The following is a 15,079-nucleotide window of genomic DNA, read 5'->3' on the forward strand; positions in this document are numbered from 1 at the left end:
CAGCCTCCATCTTGTTTTTTTTTTTTCCTGAATTTACTTGAACTTTTTCAATATAGCTGTCTGAAGCATTTAAAACTCTTCATTCTTCGAGGACTGCTGTTTTGATTGATGAGTTAATTTAGCTCTCTGAGGGAGCGGGGTCTATTTTCAGGATGAACCCTAACTTTTAACCGGAAAATACTTCTTTGGGGTTTTTTTTTTTATCCCTTACTAATAAGTGGAAAATTATGTTGAAACTGAGAACATAAATATTGTGCAGGATGACATCTCGTATGTTTGCCAACTCTGTGATCATCAAAGCAGATAAATATTTTCCACTGGGAACTTCAGCTTTCATGCTTGTCTATGACAGCAATTTGTGAACAAATGTGTGTGATGCAAAAGACAAAGAGCTTTTTCCACATCCGTCCACATCTGTCATTGACATTGAGATCTATTTAAGTCGCTCACACACTTTGTTGACCTTTTGCTGACTATGTGCTATGCCCATAAAATCACTCATTGCTGGAACTCACAATTGATTTCAAAATGAGCAAAACACATTTCAATTTGCTTAAGTTTCCTCACAACACAGAGTTACCACCTGGATAAAAGTCACCATTGTCTGCCAATGCTCTGAAAGTCGCCTCATTCACACATGCTCAGTTTCCTCCTCCGTAGATCTTGTTTCGGATGGGTTTGCTTAGGATTTAGCGCTTAAACTCCACATCATGCTCATATTTTCTTATTTTTCAAGACTGGCAGCTTTAGAGGCAAAGTGGGAAAGCTGAGTGTGTCCACACTTACGTGAGAAGCTCACCTTTGACCCCTACTTCTGACTGGAAGGGCTGATGGCACGGATCCTTCAGCTGTGCTGCTTCTTGTAATTTTTCTTTGGAATAGAAAGTTTTTCCTATTTTAATGGTACAAAAAGATTTAGAAAAGTCAACAGTGTTTCCTTCTGAGAATAGGTCATATTTTAACTGATTTCTCATGAGTGTTGAAATGCTTCAGTGTTTCCTAACGTGGCTGTTCTGCTCTGGAAGGGGTGGTGATTTTGGATTTATGTGCTTCTTTGCTCCCTTCATTGTGCGATTTTGCAATGACTCTCGACGGTACTTTAGGTCCATGAACCAATGAGCAAAAGACACATCAACATCTGTCTTATGCTCACACAGGGAAAGTTTATGTCTCTGTTGAATGTTTCTGCATACCAATATATTTGCTGTTACAATAAGATGCATTTGAACACATCGGCACCAGATTTTAATTAGTTTCATGTCTAACTTGCTTATCTTGACCACGACTGCAGTACCCTCCACATCTGTTGTCCCACCTTGTAAAGATCTGTGAAAAGCTTTGAAATAAATTCGTCTTTTACATCTAGGCACATCTAGTTCCTAGAAAATAAATGTGCCTGAAGTATTTTTATATTTTTCTTTTTAAGCTAATCTCAATCTCCTGAGTAATACCTAAAGGCCTGTTTCCATGTATTTGAACCAATGCAGCTTTCTGGAGCTTTTTAGCACTTTTCTTATAAGGAGAAAAAAGTGCTAAAGTGTGAGTTTTTGTTTTTTTTAAATGGTATCTATTATTTTTGCCTGTGAACAATTAAATAACTTTATTGGTCTAATTTTATTGCTTTTAATCACATTCTTCTGTCTACTATTGTGGTTGGCAGAGATATTTATCCCCAAATTGATGCCACTGAAGCAGCAACAGGAGGATGCAATTTTTGTAAACGTGTCAATTTTGGACCCAGGAGTGGAAATACACACACATGACTGTAAAATAAAAAACTGCATGAAATTAAGCAATGAGTGAAAAGCTATACAGGGCATTTTGTCAAAAGCACCTTATGATGTGATGCAAAGGCCACTTTTTAAATTGGGTAAGATATAAAAAACAAAACATGAAATCTCCATGGTGCCATAAACAGTTGTTTTCTTAACAGTCAGAATAATTGTCAAGGAGCTTTTAACAACTTGTGCTTAGACAAATAAGGTTGAATTGGGACTTAACCTGAAACCACATGCAATGAGATTGATGGAAAGGGAGGTAAAGCAATCTTCACAGCTTACTATTAAAAAACTGCAGTAAAATCTATTTTAAGTCATGCTACTGCAATGACGTGAATGTATTTTGAGCTGTTAGGTTTTTCTTACTTGCCTTTGCTAGGGATGGTAATAGATGTTTACAGTAATTGACTGATTGGTGGCAATGCCAACCTCAACAGCGAAATTCAGATTTTTGAATTGCTGAAGCAATTACCGTCTGCAATCTGTTACCGTCCCAAAGAAAACTAAAATGTTGTTCATGTTTTATTTGCGCAATATTCAAATGAAACATGAACATTTACTTTGGTATAAATTATGTACTTGTTTAGTTATCACATTAATAAAGTGTCGAGACAAAGTGAGAGATGTGAAAAAAAAACATATCGACTCTTTTGGTTTATAGCAGTAAAAGCTTTGTGGAGAGATTTTCTACATCATTGTGTCTAATCTCATAATATCAATGCCTTAAAGGCAACACAAAAACTGTTTTCAAGAAATCTACACTTCAGAGAGCTTGTTCATGTGTTGACATGTTGTGCAATCTCAGGAGAACATCCCAGTTTTGCAAAGTAACCATGTTAGTGAGCAAATATAAGACCCACCTGACTTTTTATTGCCACATGTGAGAGTTTTTAACTGTTTCCTGGTGGGAGAATATCTTTCCCATAAGTTCCTGTTTAATCCAGGCAAGAAAAAAAGAAAACCTTTCTCGCCAGTATATATGGTGTCCCCTGCATGGGCTCCTGTTCCACTCTGTGTACACCTTTGGTACACTCTGACACTCCCCAACCTCAACCAAAGAGGAACGTGATGGAAACAAAACACTGCTGTTTTCCAAACTTCTTGGAACACTTTAGATTTTTCTGCAGTTGAGAAAAAGGCACCTTTATGTGAATGAAGGCTGATGTGGTGGGAGATCAGAAGATCGTAGCTCTAAACGAAAATAAAACTGGTGGTTACGCAGGTCTGTTTTTAGAAGTCCCAGGGAAAGAGGAGTGACTGTGTTGCTGTATTTTCGGCAGGAGGAAACATGAGAAATGTGTTTGAAGAGGGCATGAGGGCGTCAGGGGAGGAGGAAGACATTATGAGTGATTTTCCACCCTGTCTGCACTGCTTAAATTAAACACACCTTGAGCTTTTTTTTTTTTTTTTTTTTTAGGTTTGTAGACAAAGATGGCCCTCTGTGTACTGAAACTGTTTACTACAGATTATTCTGTGGTGTCTGATGGTCTCAGAATAGCTCTGGGAAGAGGTTGTATAGTCTCTCATCAGCTCCATGGAGCTCAACTGGGAACTGAGACAATATGGTGAAAATAGCAGGATCAGTCATTGCCCCGTACAGCCAGATGATGTCAACCACAGGGAAGACATGGCCACAGTTGTAAACCCAGCAGTTCAGCTTGGCTCATTTACATTAGGTCATTATAAAGACAAACTGTGTTTTGGTTGCTAATAGCTTCTGGATCGTGAGCGCTTGATTCACATTCTGGGTTTTCAGGCTATTATGGTCAAGTTTGTTTGTTCATTTTACCTACTAATTAAAGCCAGAAGTTTTTCATAGAGTGACGACGTGCTGCTGTGAACAGAGACTTTATTATTCGGCTGCTGTTCTCCTTAAGTATGTTCTCATCCTTTAGGATGCCAACCGTGTCCTCACGTGTCTAATGAAGAGGCCTTTTTTTTTTTTTTTTTTTTTGCAGCAACCTTACTGAGGTTTATTCCCAGGAATTCCTCAGAAACGACCTTATAGGAACAGGAGAAAGAGGTCAGTGTGCAGAGCAGAGCTGTCAGCGAGAACAGACAGGGGAATAGAGAAGAGGTGATGTGACGGACAGAAAACTAAAGGACAGGGAGAACGGATATCAATACCGGCTGCTTTAGCCCATGACATCACTGTTTTCCTACCATTGCATGAGCCTAATGTTTTAGCCATGTTTTATTTAAAGTACACCTTGTTTGGTTGACTGGTTTCCTGATTGGCTCGGAAAAATGTATTGTGTTACACTCAAGGTTGTGTGTTAGACCAGTATTTGACTAATCAGTGTAATTCAAAAGGAAACCACTGTCTGGTCTGCTCAGCTGAGATTATAACGTTAAAGAGCAGAGGTGTCCAAACGTTTCATGACCACATGGGCTGAAATTATTGGGCTGAAAGCAAAGCAACTTTTTTCTGCATTCATGAGACTGCCTGTCTTGTTGAATTTGAAAAAGACTGGCGTATTTTCTTAGAACCGAGGAAGCCCCACATAGAGGCTCCAGACTTCCAGGAATTTCTCAGTTTCTCCGATCGTCACTCAAAGGTCTGTCTGTGCGCTTTTGCGATGATTCAGAGTGGAAGTGAGTGGGCTGGCATGCCTCATGGTAAGATAATCAGCCACTTACACAAACTAGCATGAACTCTGAGTGCCAGGTATGGATTCCAGCATCCTGACTCAGCATCCCTAATAAATCTACCATAAGTATATAAAAAAATCTCTTTTTAACGGTGTCGAGTTTAATACAATAATATAATCAATAATTATTATTGCATTTGGCATATATTCTGTCCGGTAAACTAATATAGCGTTTTATTCCATTGAATAAGACTTGTTGAAATAAGAAAAATGTTGTATAAGACAAATTGAAACTTGACATTGCAGCTGTGCTGTGTCAAGTAATTTAAATCTGTTACGTTTAAATTATATCCTGAGTTATCGCAGTAAAAACAGCAGAGATGGAGTCTTCCCAAATCACTGTGAGCTTTTCTGATCCTTATCCTTTTTTAATAAATAGTAGATTAATATTTTCATTTCTCTTCTGTCATATTAAAACAGCATATATACCGGAAGAACCTAATAAAACAGTATTTTTGACCCACTCTTAAATCTGTTACGTTTAAATTATATCCTGATTATTTTATCCAGATGTTCAGACTGCAGCGACAAACTGCTGAGTTTGAAAGCTAATAAACCTGAAGCAAGTCAAAATTCTTACCAAGATGATGCGATAAACTAAGAGGTCAGACTTTCTTCTGTTGAATAAGCTGCTTTTACGTTTGCCTATTTGCTTACGGATAAATACAGAGTAAAGAACGCAGTGCAGCCTCTACATCACACTCAAATCTCAGCTGGGTAAAAGTAAACTTTATGTAACTGCTCTGCTTGCAGAGGAGTAAATATTGTTTTTATTTAAAAATGTACAGGAAGAGTCTAAAGACACAGACGTATCATATGTTTGGGGATAATTATTTGCAGAAAATGGCTGTGTCCTGAGTTAAGTTAATTATTGCAAGGAGAGGTTGCTCAGAGTTGTCTGAGGCTGATTTGAAAGAAACTTTCTTTCTAATCACAAGAAAGGAAATTGTTAAACATGGTGCTTCAACATTTGTTCAAGAAAAAAAAACTACTTTTTACTTTGACTGTTCTTTGATTACTGGCTGTTGAGAACAGCAGGCTTTGTGTTTCAGTAACATGATCCTCATGTCTATTCAGTTTCTTTGTAGATAGAACAAGGAGAGGGTTCCACTTTGGGAGCCTTAACTGCAGGGAAAAGTCAAAGAAAAGACGTAATGTCTGGCTTTGCAACATTTCCACCCATGGCTACATGACAATTTTTTGGTAGAAAGAATAAAATATTAGCCTTTTGAAATTAATCTGGACTGTGCACACAATGTAATCGCTTTTTTTCCCCCGACTGCAATCCATTAGGAAGCAGTCATTTCAACCTGAACTCTAGGTTTGTGTCTCTGTAACATAAATAATTAAAGCCCTGTTTTAGTTTTGCTTAACTATTCCCTATGGTATAATAATTATTCATATTGTCTTGCAACTTTTATTTTTATTTAAAGACCTGTTTTTGCTCTGGGATAAGTGCTGTTTTTGCCACAACATCAGTGGCGTTTCTACGGTGCTAGCCCAGGCCTGTTTACATACCTGTTCATCAAGGAGGAGGCCTGGTGGAGCATGTTAATGAAAGTTTATCTTGGCACGATATCGTACCCACATTAAAAGCATTTTTTTTTTTCCAAATTGGCAGAACAGTCCAAAAGCTGGGCGACTCGGGCAAAGTGAGGGCACAGACTGAGAGGCATTTATTCAACTCTACAGGTGCTGCTTTGAAATGTTGTGGGAGAGAAAACGTAGTCTCGGGGAACAAGATGTACACTAACTCAATGTGTTTGGAAATGTGCCTTGAATGGCAGGGCTGTAATGATTTTAATCTTGTAGATTAAAGTTAAAATTAGCAGCACTTAAAATATTTTGTGCCAGCAAAGCACTGACTTTCTGTCTGGAAACGGTTTTAAACATGAGAGCAACAGCAGTTTCAGTTCTTACTCTGACAGACAATTTGGGATAAATATAAATTTTTTTTCATGAATTTCATCATAAAAGTTTTAGTAATAGTGTAAAACACAACATGCATGTTGTATATTTATTGCACAATGCAACCCGTTCCTGCAGAACAGTTTGTTTGGTGATGTATCCAGTCTGGTCATTGTTTTTAACCCGAATGCTTGGCAGTCTAACATCCAGGGGTTTCATTCTGCACAGGATCCATGAATGTATTCTGAGTTTAAAATATTTACACTCGTTTTACAGTTGATCAATCCTGATTTTTTTTTTTTTTTTTTATCTCTGACAAACACAGGTGATCGTCTCACAAGTTTAAATTTGCTTAAATGCAACCAGTATCTCTTCTGCATCATTCAATAAATGATACCTGAACACGTTTATGATTTTAAATTTCTCATAAAGCTTTCCTTGTATTATGTTCACTTTGATAAATTCCTCAAAAACACATAAACACCTTGAATCTTGAAACTATGACTAGATTTTTTTGAGAACCTGAGGGCTGAAGTTGCAGTATGTGGATCTGACAATAAAGTAATATGGAGGGATTACTTTATCCCTGACTTTAAATTGAATGTTAAGGTGAACAGGCCTCATGAATTTCTTAATAATTTAATAAGACTTTTTTATGAGCTGACACAACTTAAGTAGAGATGCACAGATCAGAACTTTGTTCTCACTGTTTAATCTGCTGTTATGTAAAGCATTGATCTGCAGCTACAGATTTAGTTTGATCTGATTTCTCTTTGAGAACTATAAAAAGATGTATGAACAGCACTGAAAATATTTTCCTATCCTCCCACCTTAAAGGTTTGTTAGTTATTCACATTATGAGTTAAAGGCTATGTCCGTGTTTTGTACTCTTGCACTCTCTCACAGCCTAAATTAATAACCAGTATGTTTTGAGATGTAATTAAAAATACAGTTTTTTTACATCTCTGTGTTTTTTCTGACTCGGGTCCATACATGATTTCTCAGTAAATCTTCACATTTTATTCCTAAGGGGACAAAAACACCATCTCATTTACCCGGTGGCTCTTTTAGCGTGTTGATTGGTTGTGACAGACTGTATAAAACTTGTAAAAGTGAGACAGGAAAAAAACACAGTACGATCACTCTTGATGCTCTGGTTGCACTCATTCTTCCCTGTTTTTGGGTCACTATTGTTGGGTGCTTTCCAATGGCTCCAAGCAGGTGATCCGGCCAGGAATGCACTCGGCTCTGCTTCTGCCTTTGGCCTTTCAGGGCTAATCGAGCATGTCCTGCTGGGTTTTCTCTGTACCGCTGCATGAGGCAGAGCCAACATTGTCAGACTGCAGCATTATTCTTCTGAGTGAAGTGGGATGTTTGTGAGAAGACGATTGTCTGCTTTTTCCATTAGGGCTGCATATCAAGCCTGGATCCTCGGTAGAAAGCACAAATCACTTCACTTTTGTTTCAACAGCGTATGGGCGTGCACTTCAAGATATCTGTAGAAAAACCTATTCTACTTTTTCATGTCCATAATCCTGAACAAATGTGAGAATTGGGAAAAAATAAAAACTTGTATTTTTCTCATAACAAATCTCTTTAGACTTTAGAGCCAAAAATCCATCAGTGCAGGGCAGAGAAATGCCTAGGGAATGAGGGTTGGTGGAGTGTTGAGCAATCTGTTATGTATTTTGGCCAAACTGACCTTCTCTGTTGTCACTGGAAGTTGAGAAACGCTGTGATCTTCTTTATAGTTTGGAGGCGCTCATAAGGTGAGGAGCTGACTCGATTGCCAGGAGCTGTCCCTGCAGGGAATATTAAACAGAAAACAGGCTCTGTCTGACTTTTACCTCTTACTATTTGACTTTTATTTCCTTGAAATCCTCAGATCGTCTTCCTTTGCTGTGTGCTCATAGATTGCGCACTCTGGATCAGTCATTATCAATCACAACAAAACATTGGACAGCTATTTCCAGGAACTAAGTGTTTAGTGAACAATGATGACTATATAAACAAAACCACACAACAGACACACAACCTTTGAATGTATGACCTGAATTTAGTGTGTAGTGTACGTTTTGCTTCGGTTCATGTTCAGGCTTGAGCACTATTGTCTCCTCTGATAAGAGCCAGACATGATAGCATTGTTTTACATTTTAACAGACAGTAGAGGAACAGAGGCATGAGAAAGATTTTTGGACTTATTTGTTCATTGTTGGGACACATGCTCTTTGATTGCCAATGATGGAAGATTCATGTTGACATTCCAGGACTAGTTTGGGTGTGTAAACCCAATGCAGCATGACATCACAAGCACCATCTGCACTCTAGAGCTCCTTCTGGATTGTTACAAGACTCTTTTACTGCATCGAAGTAAAGCGTACAAGTCGTATAAAATCTGAGAAGTGAGATTTAACAGCTGAACTGCTGACATTAATGTTAACTCAACCAGTAAGCCCTACACATCAGTGTTTTTTAACATTGTTAAGTGGGGATTTGGAGCTCTGCGAGTCAGCCCATGTATTAGAGGACATGCAGTCCGTTGGGGGGATTCACATAAAATGTGTGGTGATAGTTAAACAGGATATAAAAATATCCACTGAGATGCTTATTTTTTTTAGTGCTGTCTGATTTTGTAAGCAGTGACATAATAGCTTATCCTGGTAGTTGTAGCCATATAGCTTTGTGAAACTATGTGGTTTTATATATTTCTTGGTTACAACTGCTAAAGCATTTTATCATAGTTTCAATTTCTCCTAAACAAGTCCTACGTTGTCTCAACATATAACACATGCTGTACTTGCCCTGAGTAAAAATAACTCTAATTCAAGGTTGGTTTTCAGGACAGTCATCTGTTTTCTCCAGCTAGTGCAGTAGATAAAATTAGAAAAACAAATGTAAGCAGGCAATGGTTCCATATCCAAAGGTTAAAAACTTAAATAAACTCCATTTCAGAGTAAAACTGTTACTACTTATCTCAAATGTAAAAAAAAAAAAAAAAATACAAACTGTTACTCTTTATTTTTGCACTTTCCACAAGGTACTTGAATAAATTAGATCTTCATGTTAGATGCATTTCTCAGTATGTACAGTAGAACAGATTTATGAGGCTACGTATTCAGCCATACTCCTCCTCTGTTAGCTCTGCCAAGTTTCTGTTCTTCATTTGTGAAGAAAATCATTTATTGCATTGGCTATAATAATGACGGCTGTCTTTTCATAACAGGATGTGGATGGGAACGGTGTGGCCTCTTAAATCTGCTCAGATTTTCTCTGTTCAGATGTGACATCGGAGTGTCCAACTATTTCCCCAAAACGTTATTTTTGGGAAAGGCTTGAGTTTTTGTCAAGTGGTCTGCCTCTTTCAGCAGATGTTTCTTCAAAGAAATTGTAGTCTTTTTGTCAGGCTTATCAATCAACTCTGTCCCTTTCTTCTGAGAGGCTTTACTGTTCCTAGTAATACACGTAAAAATGAGGCTGAAATGGGAAAACAACACAACCTGCTGTGCTGGAAATGAACGAACTTTTCTTTTCTGATGTTCTCTGAACTTTTTGACCTACTTTAACTTAGTTTGTGGAAATTTTGTTCTATTCATCCAAAATTAGAGCCTTTTAGCATTTAATGGCATATACTTTTTTCTCTGGTTCTGTTTTTCTTTTTCAGTTGAAGCAGCCGGAAAAGGCGGCAGCAGCAGCTCATACCTATTTTCAGGCCAATCCAGAACATGTGGAGATGGGCCAACACCTCGAACAGTACAAAGACCTGCAGGGTGTAGAAGAAAGCCACTTTGTGGACCAGGAAGCCCGGCCTCATCAGGTAAAAGAAACCAGTCCTTATGGTCGAGGCTTTCCTCCTGTCTGCAGCATCTGATTTCGAAAGTACAGCTGCTGTGGTTTTACAAACGGCCTTGATAGAAATGACCCCTAGAGTTTTAGTGACTAGAAACTCACTGAGGCCTTTAGTGATAAGCTTTGAATGCAAAAGGGTTTTAACTCCTTATGCTGCTGCTCCAGCCACTTCTTTTTCTTTTTTGTGTGGCTTAAAACTAAGCAGTACCTTCCATTGGAAAAGTCTACGTCTTGAACTTTTCCTTTTCACGGCTAATTACCCCAGTCTGTTATATGTGAAAACTAAATACATAAGTAAAAATTGACAAATGTAACTTCAGATCAAAAGATTCTACTCTTCTTTACCTTGGTGTCTTTGTGCACAAATTAGATTCTGCTGGCGCTTTACTTAACACTTCTTTATGATAAGAAAATGTACGTTCTTTAAAGCATAACTTAAAAAATAGAAAGACGCTTCAAGATTTATCCTCTCCTGTTGTCTCTTTCTCCTTCCCTGTGACTTCTCTGTCACAGCAATCATTCACAGCTGCAGTAAAGTTATACGACAAAGGCGACTATGAAGGAGCTGTAACTCTGTTGGAGGATGCTTTGGTGGAGTACTATAAAGCCGATGTGGAATGTCGGGCACTGTGCCAGGGTCCGCAGAAATTTGAGGGCCACGACCACGTACGCTACCGCTACAGCCTACATGAAGTTGTGTCAGGTAAGACAGGAAAAGTCACAGAAAACGTATCTACCTGGTTTCAGTTTCAGTTCTACGTTTAAATTTTAGTGCAAACATAAATATTTATCATCCAGCGACAGATAAAACCAGTGTATAATTCTTCTTATGATTTCATCATTCATCTTAAGTAGATCAAAATGTATTTATCAATATGTATGTACAGTTAAAATAATAATCCCTTTGTCCATGCTTCAATTTGGACTTCTTGATAATAAAAAGGTTTGTCTTGTCGTCTTTACAGATAAAAGAAAACATAAATTGAATAATTTGCGTTTATAGCTCTACTGGCTAGGTCCAATGTGTATAACTTTTTGTTAATCTATGTTATAAAACAGTGTATTCAAGTTGGAAGTACAGAGATTAGGCTGTATAGTTTTGCACATGTTCCAGATGTGCAGCTGTCAAAATGATTTCATTTTATAGTCTTTAAGAAATAATATAAGTGGTCATTACAAAGAACAGCCGGATTACTCGCTCAGTGTAAGTATTCTGCTTAGTTTGGCTGGACTAGCCTTGCTGCACAGTTAGCTCTGGGATTTGGTAGATATGCACTATTACCATCTTCGACAGACCATGTAGACAACTTGACCTCAGGCCAGGAAGACAACATGAATACATTTATGGACACAGTAGAAGATGATTTTCCATACTCAAGTATTTCTAGCAATTCTGTGTTTCTGTTCAAAATAAAATAACTAAATAAATAAACAAAAAAACCCGCCAGCTTTCGTATTGCATGTATTCATTTTGTAAATAAAAAATGCAGCTAAAAACAGACATGTATTCGATTGGGATTTTATGTGGTAGGCTGGGATAAAATAGCAAAATAATTGGGAACTGGAAGGAGACTGACACGTTTTTCAGTTTATTTTACATACGTGAGCCATCCGTATGCAGCTTGCCTGAGTCAATACCGAGTAGAAAACTTTTCTCTTCAATGGCAGCTGTTGGGGTGTGTCTCTACCAGCTTCATGCATGTAGAGACTGATTTTGTTTTTTTCATTCTTCTTTGCTAATGAAGTTTGGGGCAATGTTGACCTCCAGAGCCCTTAAAGGGTGAAAGAAACTAATAAAAATACTTTTGTCCTCTTGTATCTTTTCATTTAATTTTACTGTCTTTCTGTTATCTTGTTGTTTTGTTTTTCTCTCTTGTATTTGGAAATATTTTCAAAATCTAAAGATTTTTTTTAGTCGTTCTGCATTTTCACTTTTCCTTTTGCTTCCTGCTTCCTCCATCCCAGTCAATGGGACATGTGTGTTTGACAAAAGTCAGGCCATTTTCTTTGGAAGCTGAGGCAGGTTTTTGTGCAGTAGCCGCTGCCTAATTGCTGAGTGAGTGTTTTCTGACTCTCTCATGTGTGTGGTCGGATTGGGTAAACATTAAAAGACAGCTAATTCATTTTGGCCAGGCTTTGTTTTACTTAAAATGAACGGATTATTTTCCATAGCGCTGCACCAGTCGATTCTGCGATTATAATGTTTATATGTGTAATGATGTATGGCTTTGGAAAATCAATCTGCTGTGTGACTTGGATGAAACAAGAGAAGGATTTAACAGAACTGCTTCCCTCTGTATGTGTTAAAATTTCTATATTCGACCTAAATCCCGTTGCAGCTCTGCGTGATTCAGGTGTGACCTCTGCTCCTCTGGGGTTTCCTGAAGAAATTTAAACATCACATCCTTTCTGTATGAAAGGAAAATCGTGCTGCAGCTGCTTCAGAGTGACCTCACTCCACATACATGCTAACAACACATTCACAAATGCATGCTGTCACTGCTGGCTGTCTTCTCAGTATACAGCATGAGGAAATGATAAGCAGCCTCCCAAATCCTGATTCTGCAAAGGATGACCTAACATCAGGTCCTACCTACAGTCCCCATCGGAGCAAACTATTTTATTTCAGACTTTATTGCCACCTTATGGGATTAACTGCTACAGGGTGCATGAACATCAAATGTTGATATTCACATTTGTAAAAGTTTGCAAATCCAAATACAAGCGGCCGAAATGGGTTTTCTCCGTAGGGTGGCTGGGCTCTCCCTTAGAGATAGGGTGAGAAGCTCAGTCATCCGGGAGGGACTCAGAGTAGAGCCGCTGCTCCTTCACATCGAGAGGAGCCAGTTGAGGTGGCTCGGGCATCTGGTCAGGATGCCTCCTGGACGCCTCCCTGGTGAGGTGTTCCGGGCACGTCCCACCGGGAGGAGGCCCCGGGGAAGACCCAGGACACGCTGGAGGGACTATGTCTCTCGGCTGGCCTGGGAACGCCTCGGGATTCCCCCGGAAGAGCTGGAAGAAGTGGCCGGGGAGAGGGAAGTCTGGGCCTCCCTTCTGAAGCTGCTACCCCCGCGACCCGACCTCGGATAAGCGGAAGAAGATGGAAGAAGATGGATGCAAATCCAAATTTCCTTTAGCATAATCCAAAGACTAAATTTTTGATTGCATTTGTTGCAGATCACTTTACTCAGGTTTTGCACTGTGAACATGAGTGCGTCCGAGATCTCGCTACACGTCCAGGCCGCCTCTCCCCCATGGAGAACTACCTGCCTCTTCACTATGACTACCTTCAGTTTGCCTATTTTAAAGGTGGGATGTTTGTAGTTTTTGACATTTTTCTTATAGTTGTGTACAAGTAAACAGATGTGTTGACAGAAGTGATTACATTTTAGATTAACGCATTTTGATTTGTAGGTTCTTGGACATGACAGCCATTTGTTTGAATGTAAAGAGGATAAATTATTGTGCCCACAGTTCATGCATGCAGATACAAGTAGATGAAGTTAATTTGCTGAAAATTGAGAATTAATAACATTTTCAGATGTGTGTCTCTTTGGATATTTTAATGTCTTTAAGCAGTCCAACAATAGTCAAGTTTGTTATGACATTTGGTAGTCCTGATAGACTTCAGCTAGCAATGGTGTTTTTGAAACCCCTCTGAATTGTACATGATTAGACTTTAAGTTTCACCTTGAAAACACTAAACCATCCAATGGTATATTAGAATAAATGGTTTTCATTTTCACAAACTATATTTCAAAATTTTAGGTATTGTTCTTCAAAGATGTTGTGTCCTAAGAAAGCATTTTTATTGCCTAAATGGAAATAAGAGTAATCTAACAGTCAAAAAGTTCAGAAGCAGTATAAAAACTACTATTATTTGTCATCTTAAACATTTTTCTGCTCTGCAGCCTCAGTCTGTTTTATTCGACTCAGCAGCAGTGGAAGTTTTAAATCACTCAGCAGTGGTTCTGCTTGCCTTATCTGCGTATCTTCCATAAAAAAACATTTTTGTTTCAGCTCAAATCTCCAGACTTTAACAAACCTGCAAACTGCTGGTGACGGCAGCAAATAAACTCCATTAGCTAAAGAAGGAAGTCCTGTATTAACCTTTCATCTTTACAGCAGAATAAGGAAGGCTTACACCTAGCAGAAACATGGACCAAAAGGTGTCTGATATTTGTATATGTGAAAAAAATTTGTATGCAGTGCAAAGTGGCAAAAATGGCAGTAGCCTATTTCTTTTTATAGGAAACTATTGACTCGTTTGTACTTGCATGCATGGTTATCTCTGTACAATCAATGCTTGGCTTTATTTCCTTTGTAATATTATTTTCTGAATGCTAGCTGTGTTACATCCTAGCATGCCATAAAATTTGATAATCCAGTCCATCTGCAGTAATATACTGATAAACAGTAATCAGAGAAAAATGTTGAGTTTTCTTCTTGTCTCTCTTAATGTGTGCAGTCAACAGGCTGGAGGAAGCGCTGCAGTGCGCTCTGACCTACCTTCTGTTCCACGAGGGAGACGAGTTTATGACAGACAACGTGGATCACTACAGAGAAATCCTGACACATGACAGCACCCCACGAGAGGTCAGAAATCTGCTGCGTCATGTGAGGGCTGGGTTTGTATGGAGGACTTTTTCTGCCATAATCCAAGAGCACACATTTTCAGCCTGAAAGCAGGATTTCATATCTTTCTTATCAAAACTTTTAAGATAGATAGATAGATAGATAGATAGATAGATATGTTGTCTTTGGTTGGGTGAACAAACTCCTGCCTAAGATTAGTAGCTGTTAGCTGGAGGATGTTTAGTGTACTACGGAGCAGGAAGCTGACATGTTGTTTCTCCCTACATCCAGCAGGTGGCGAAGGTTGCTACAATCAATAGT

The 15,079-nt window shown here is 38.6% G+C and overlaps 1 protein-coding gene across 1 annotated transcript in view; it reads left to right on the plus strand.

Moving 5' to 3' along the window:
- Positions 1-15,079, plus strand: part of p3h2 (prolyl 3-hydroxylase 2) — a 49,728-nt gene that overhangs the window by 26,222 nt on the left and 8,427 nt on the right. The window contains exons 4-7 of the mRNA XM_023339801.1: positions 9,999-10,151; positions 10,697-10,886; positions 13,361-13,492; positions 14,652-14,779. Of these exons, the coding sequence (XP_023195569.1) occupies positions 9,999-10,151; positions 10,697-10,886; positions 13,361-13,492; positions 14,652-14,779 (603 nt within the window). The remainder of the gene's footprint in view (positions 1-9,998; positions 10,152-10,696; positions 10,887-13,360; positions 13,493-14,651; positions 14,780-15,079) is intronic.

Source organism: Xiphophorus maculatus, chromosome 9 (assembly GCF_002775205.1).
Source record: "Xiphophorus maculatus strain JP 163 A chromosome 9, X_maculatus-5.0-male, whole genome shotgun sequence".
NCBI lineage: Eukaryota > Metazoa > Chordata > Actinopteri > Cyprinodontiformes > Poeciliidae > Xiphophorus > Xiphophorus maculatus.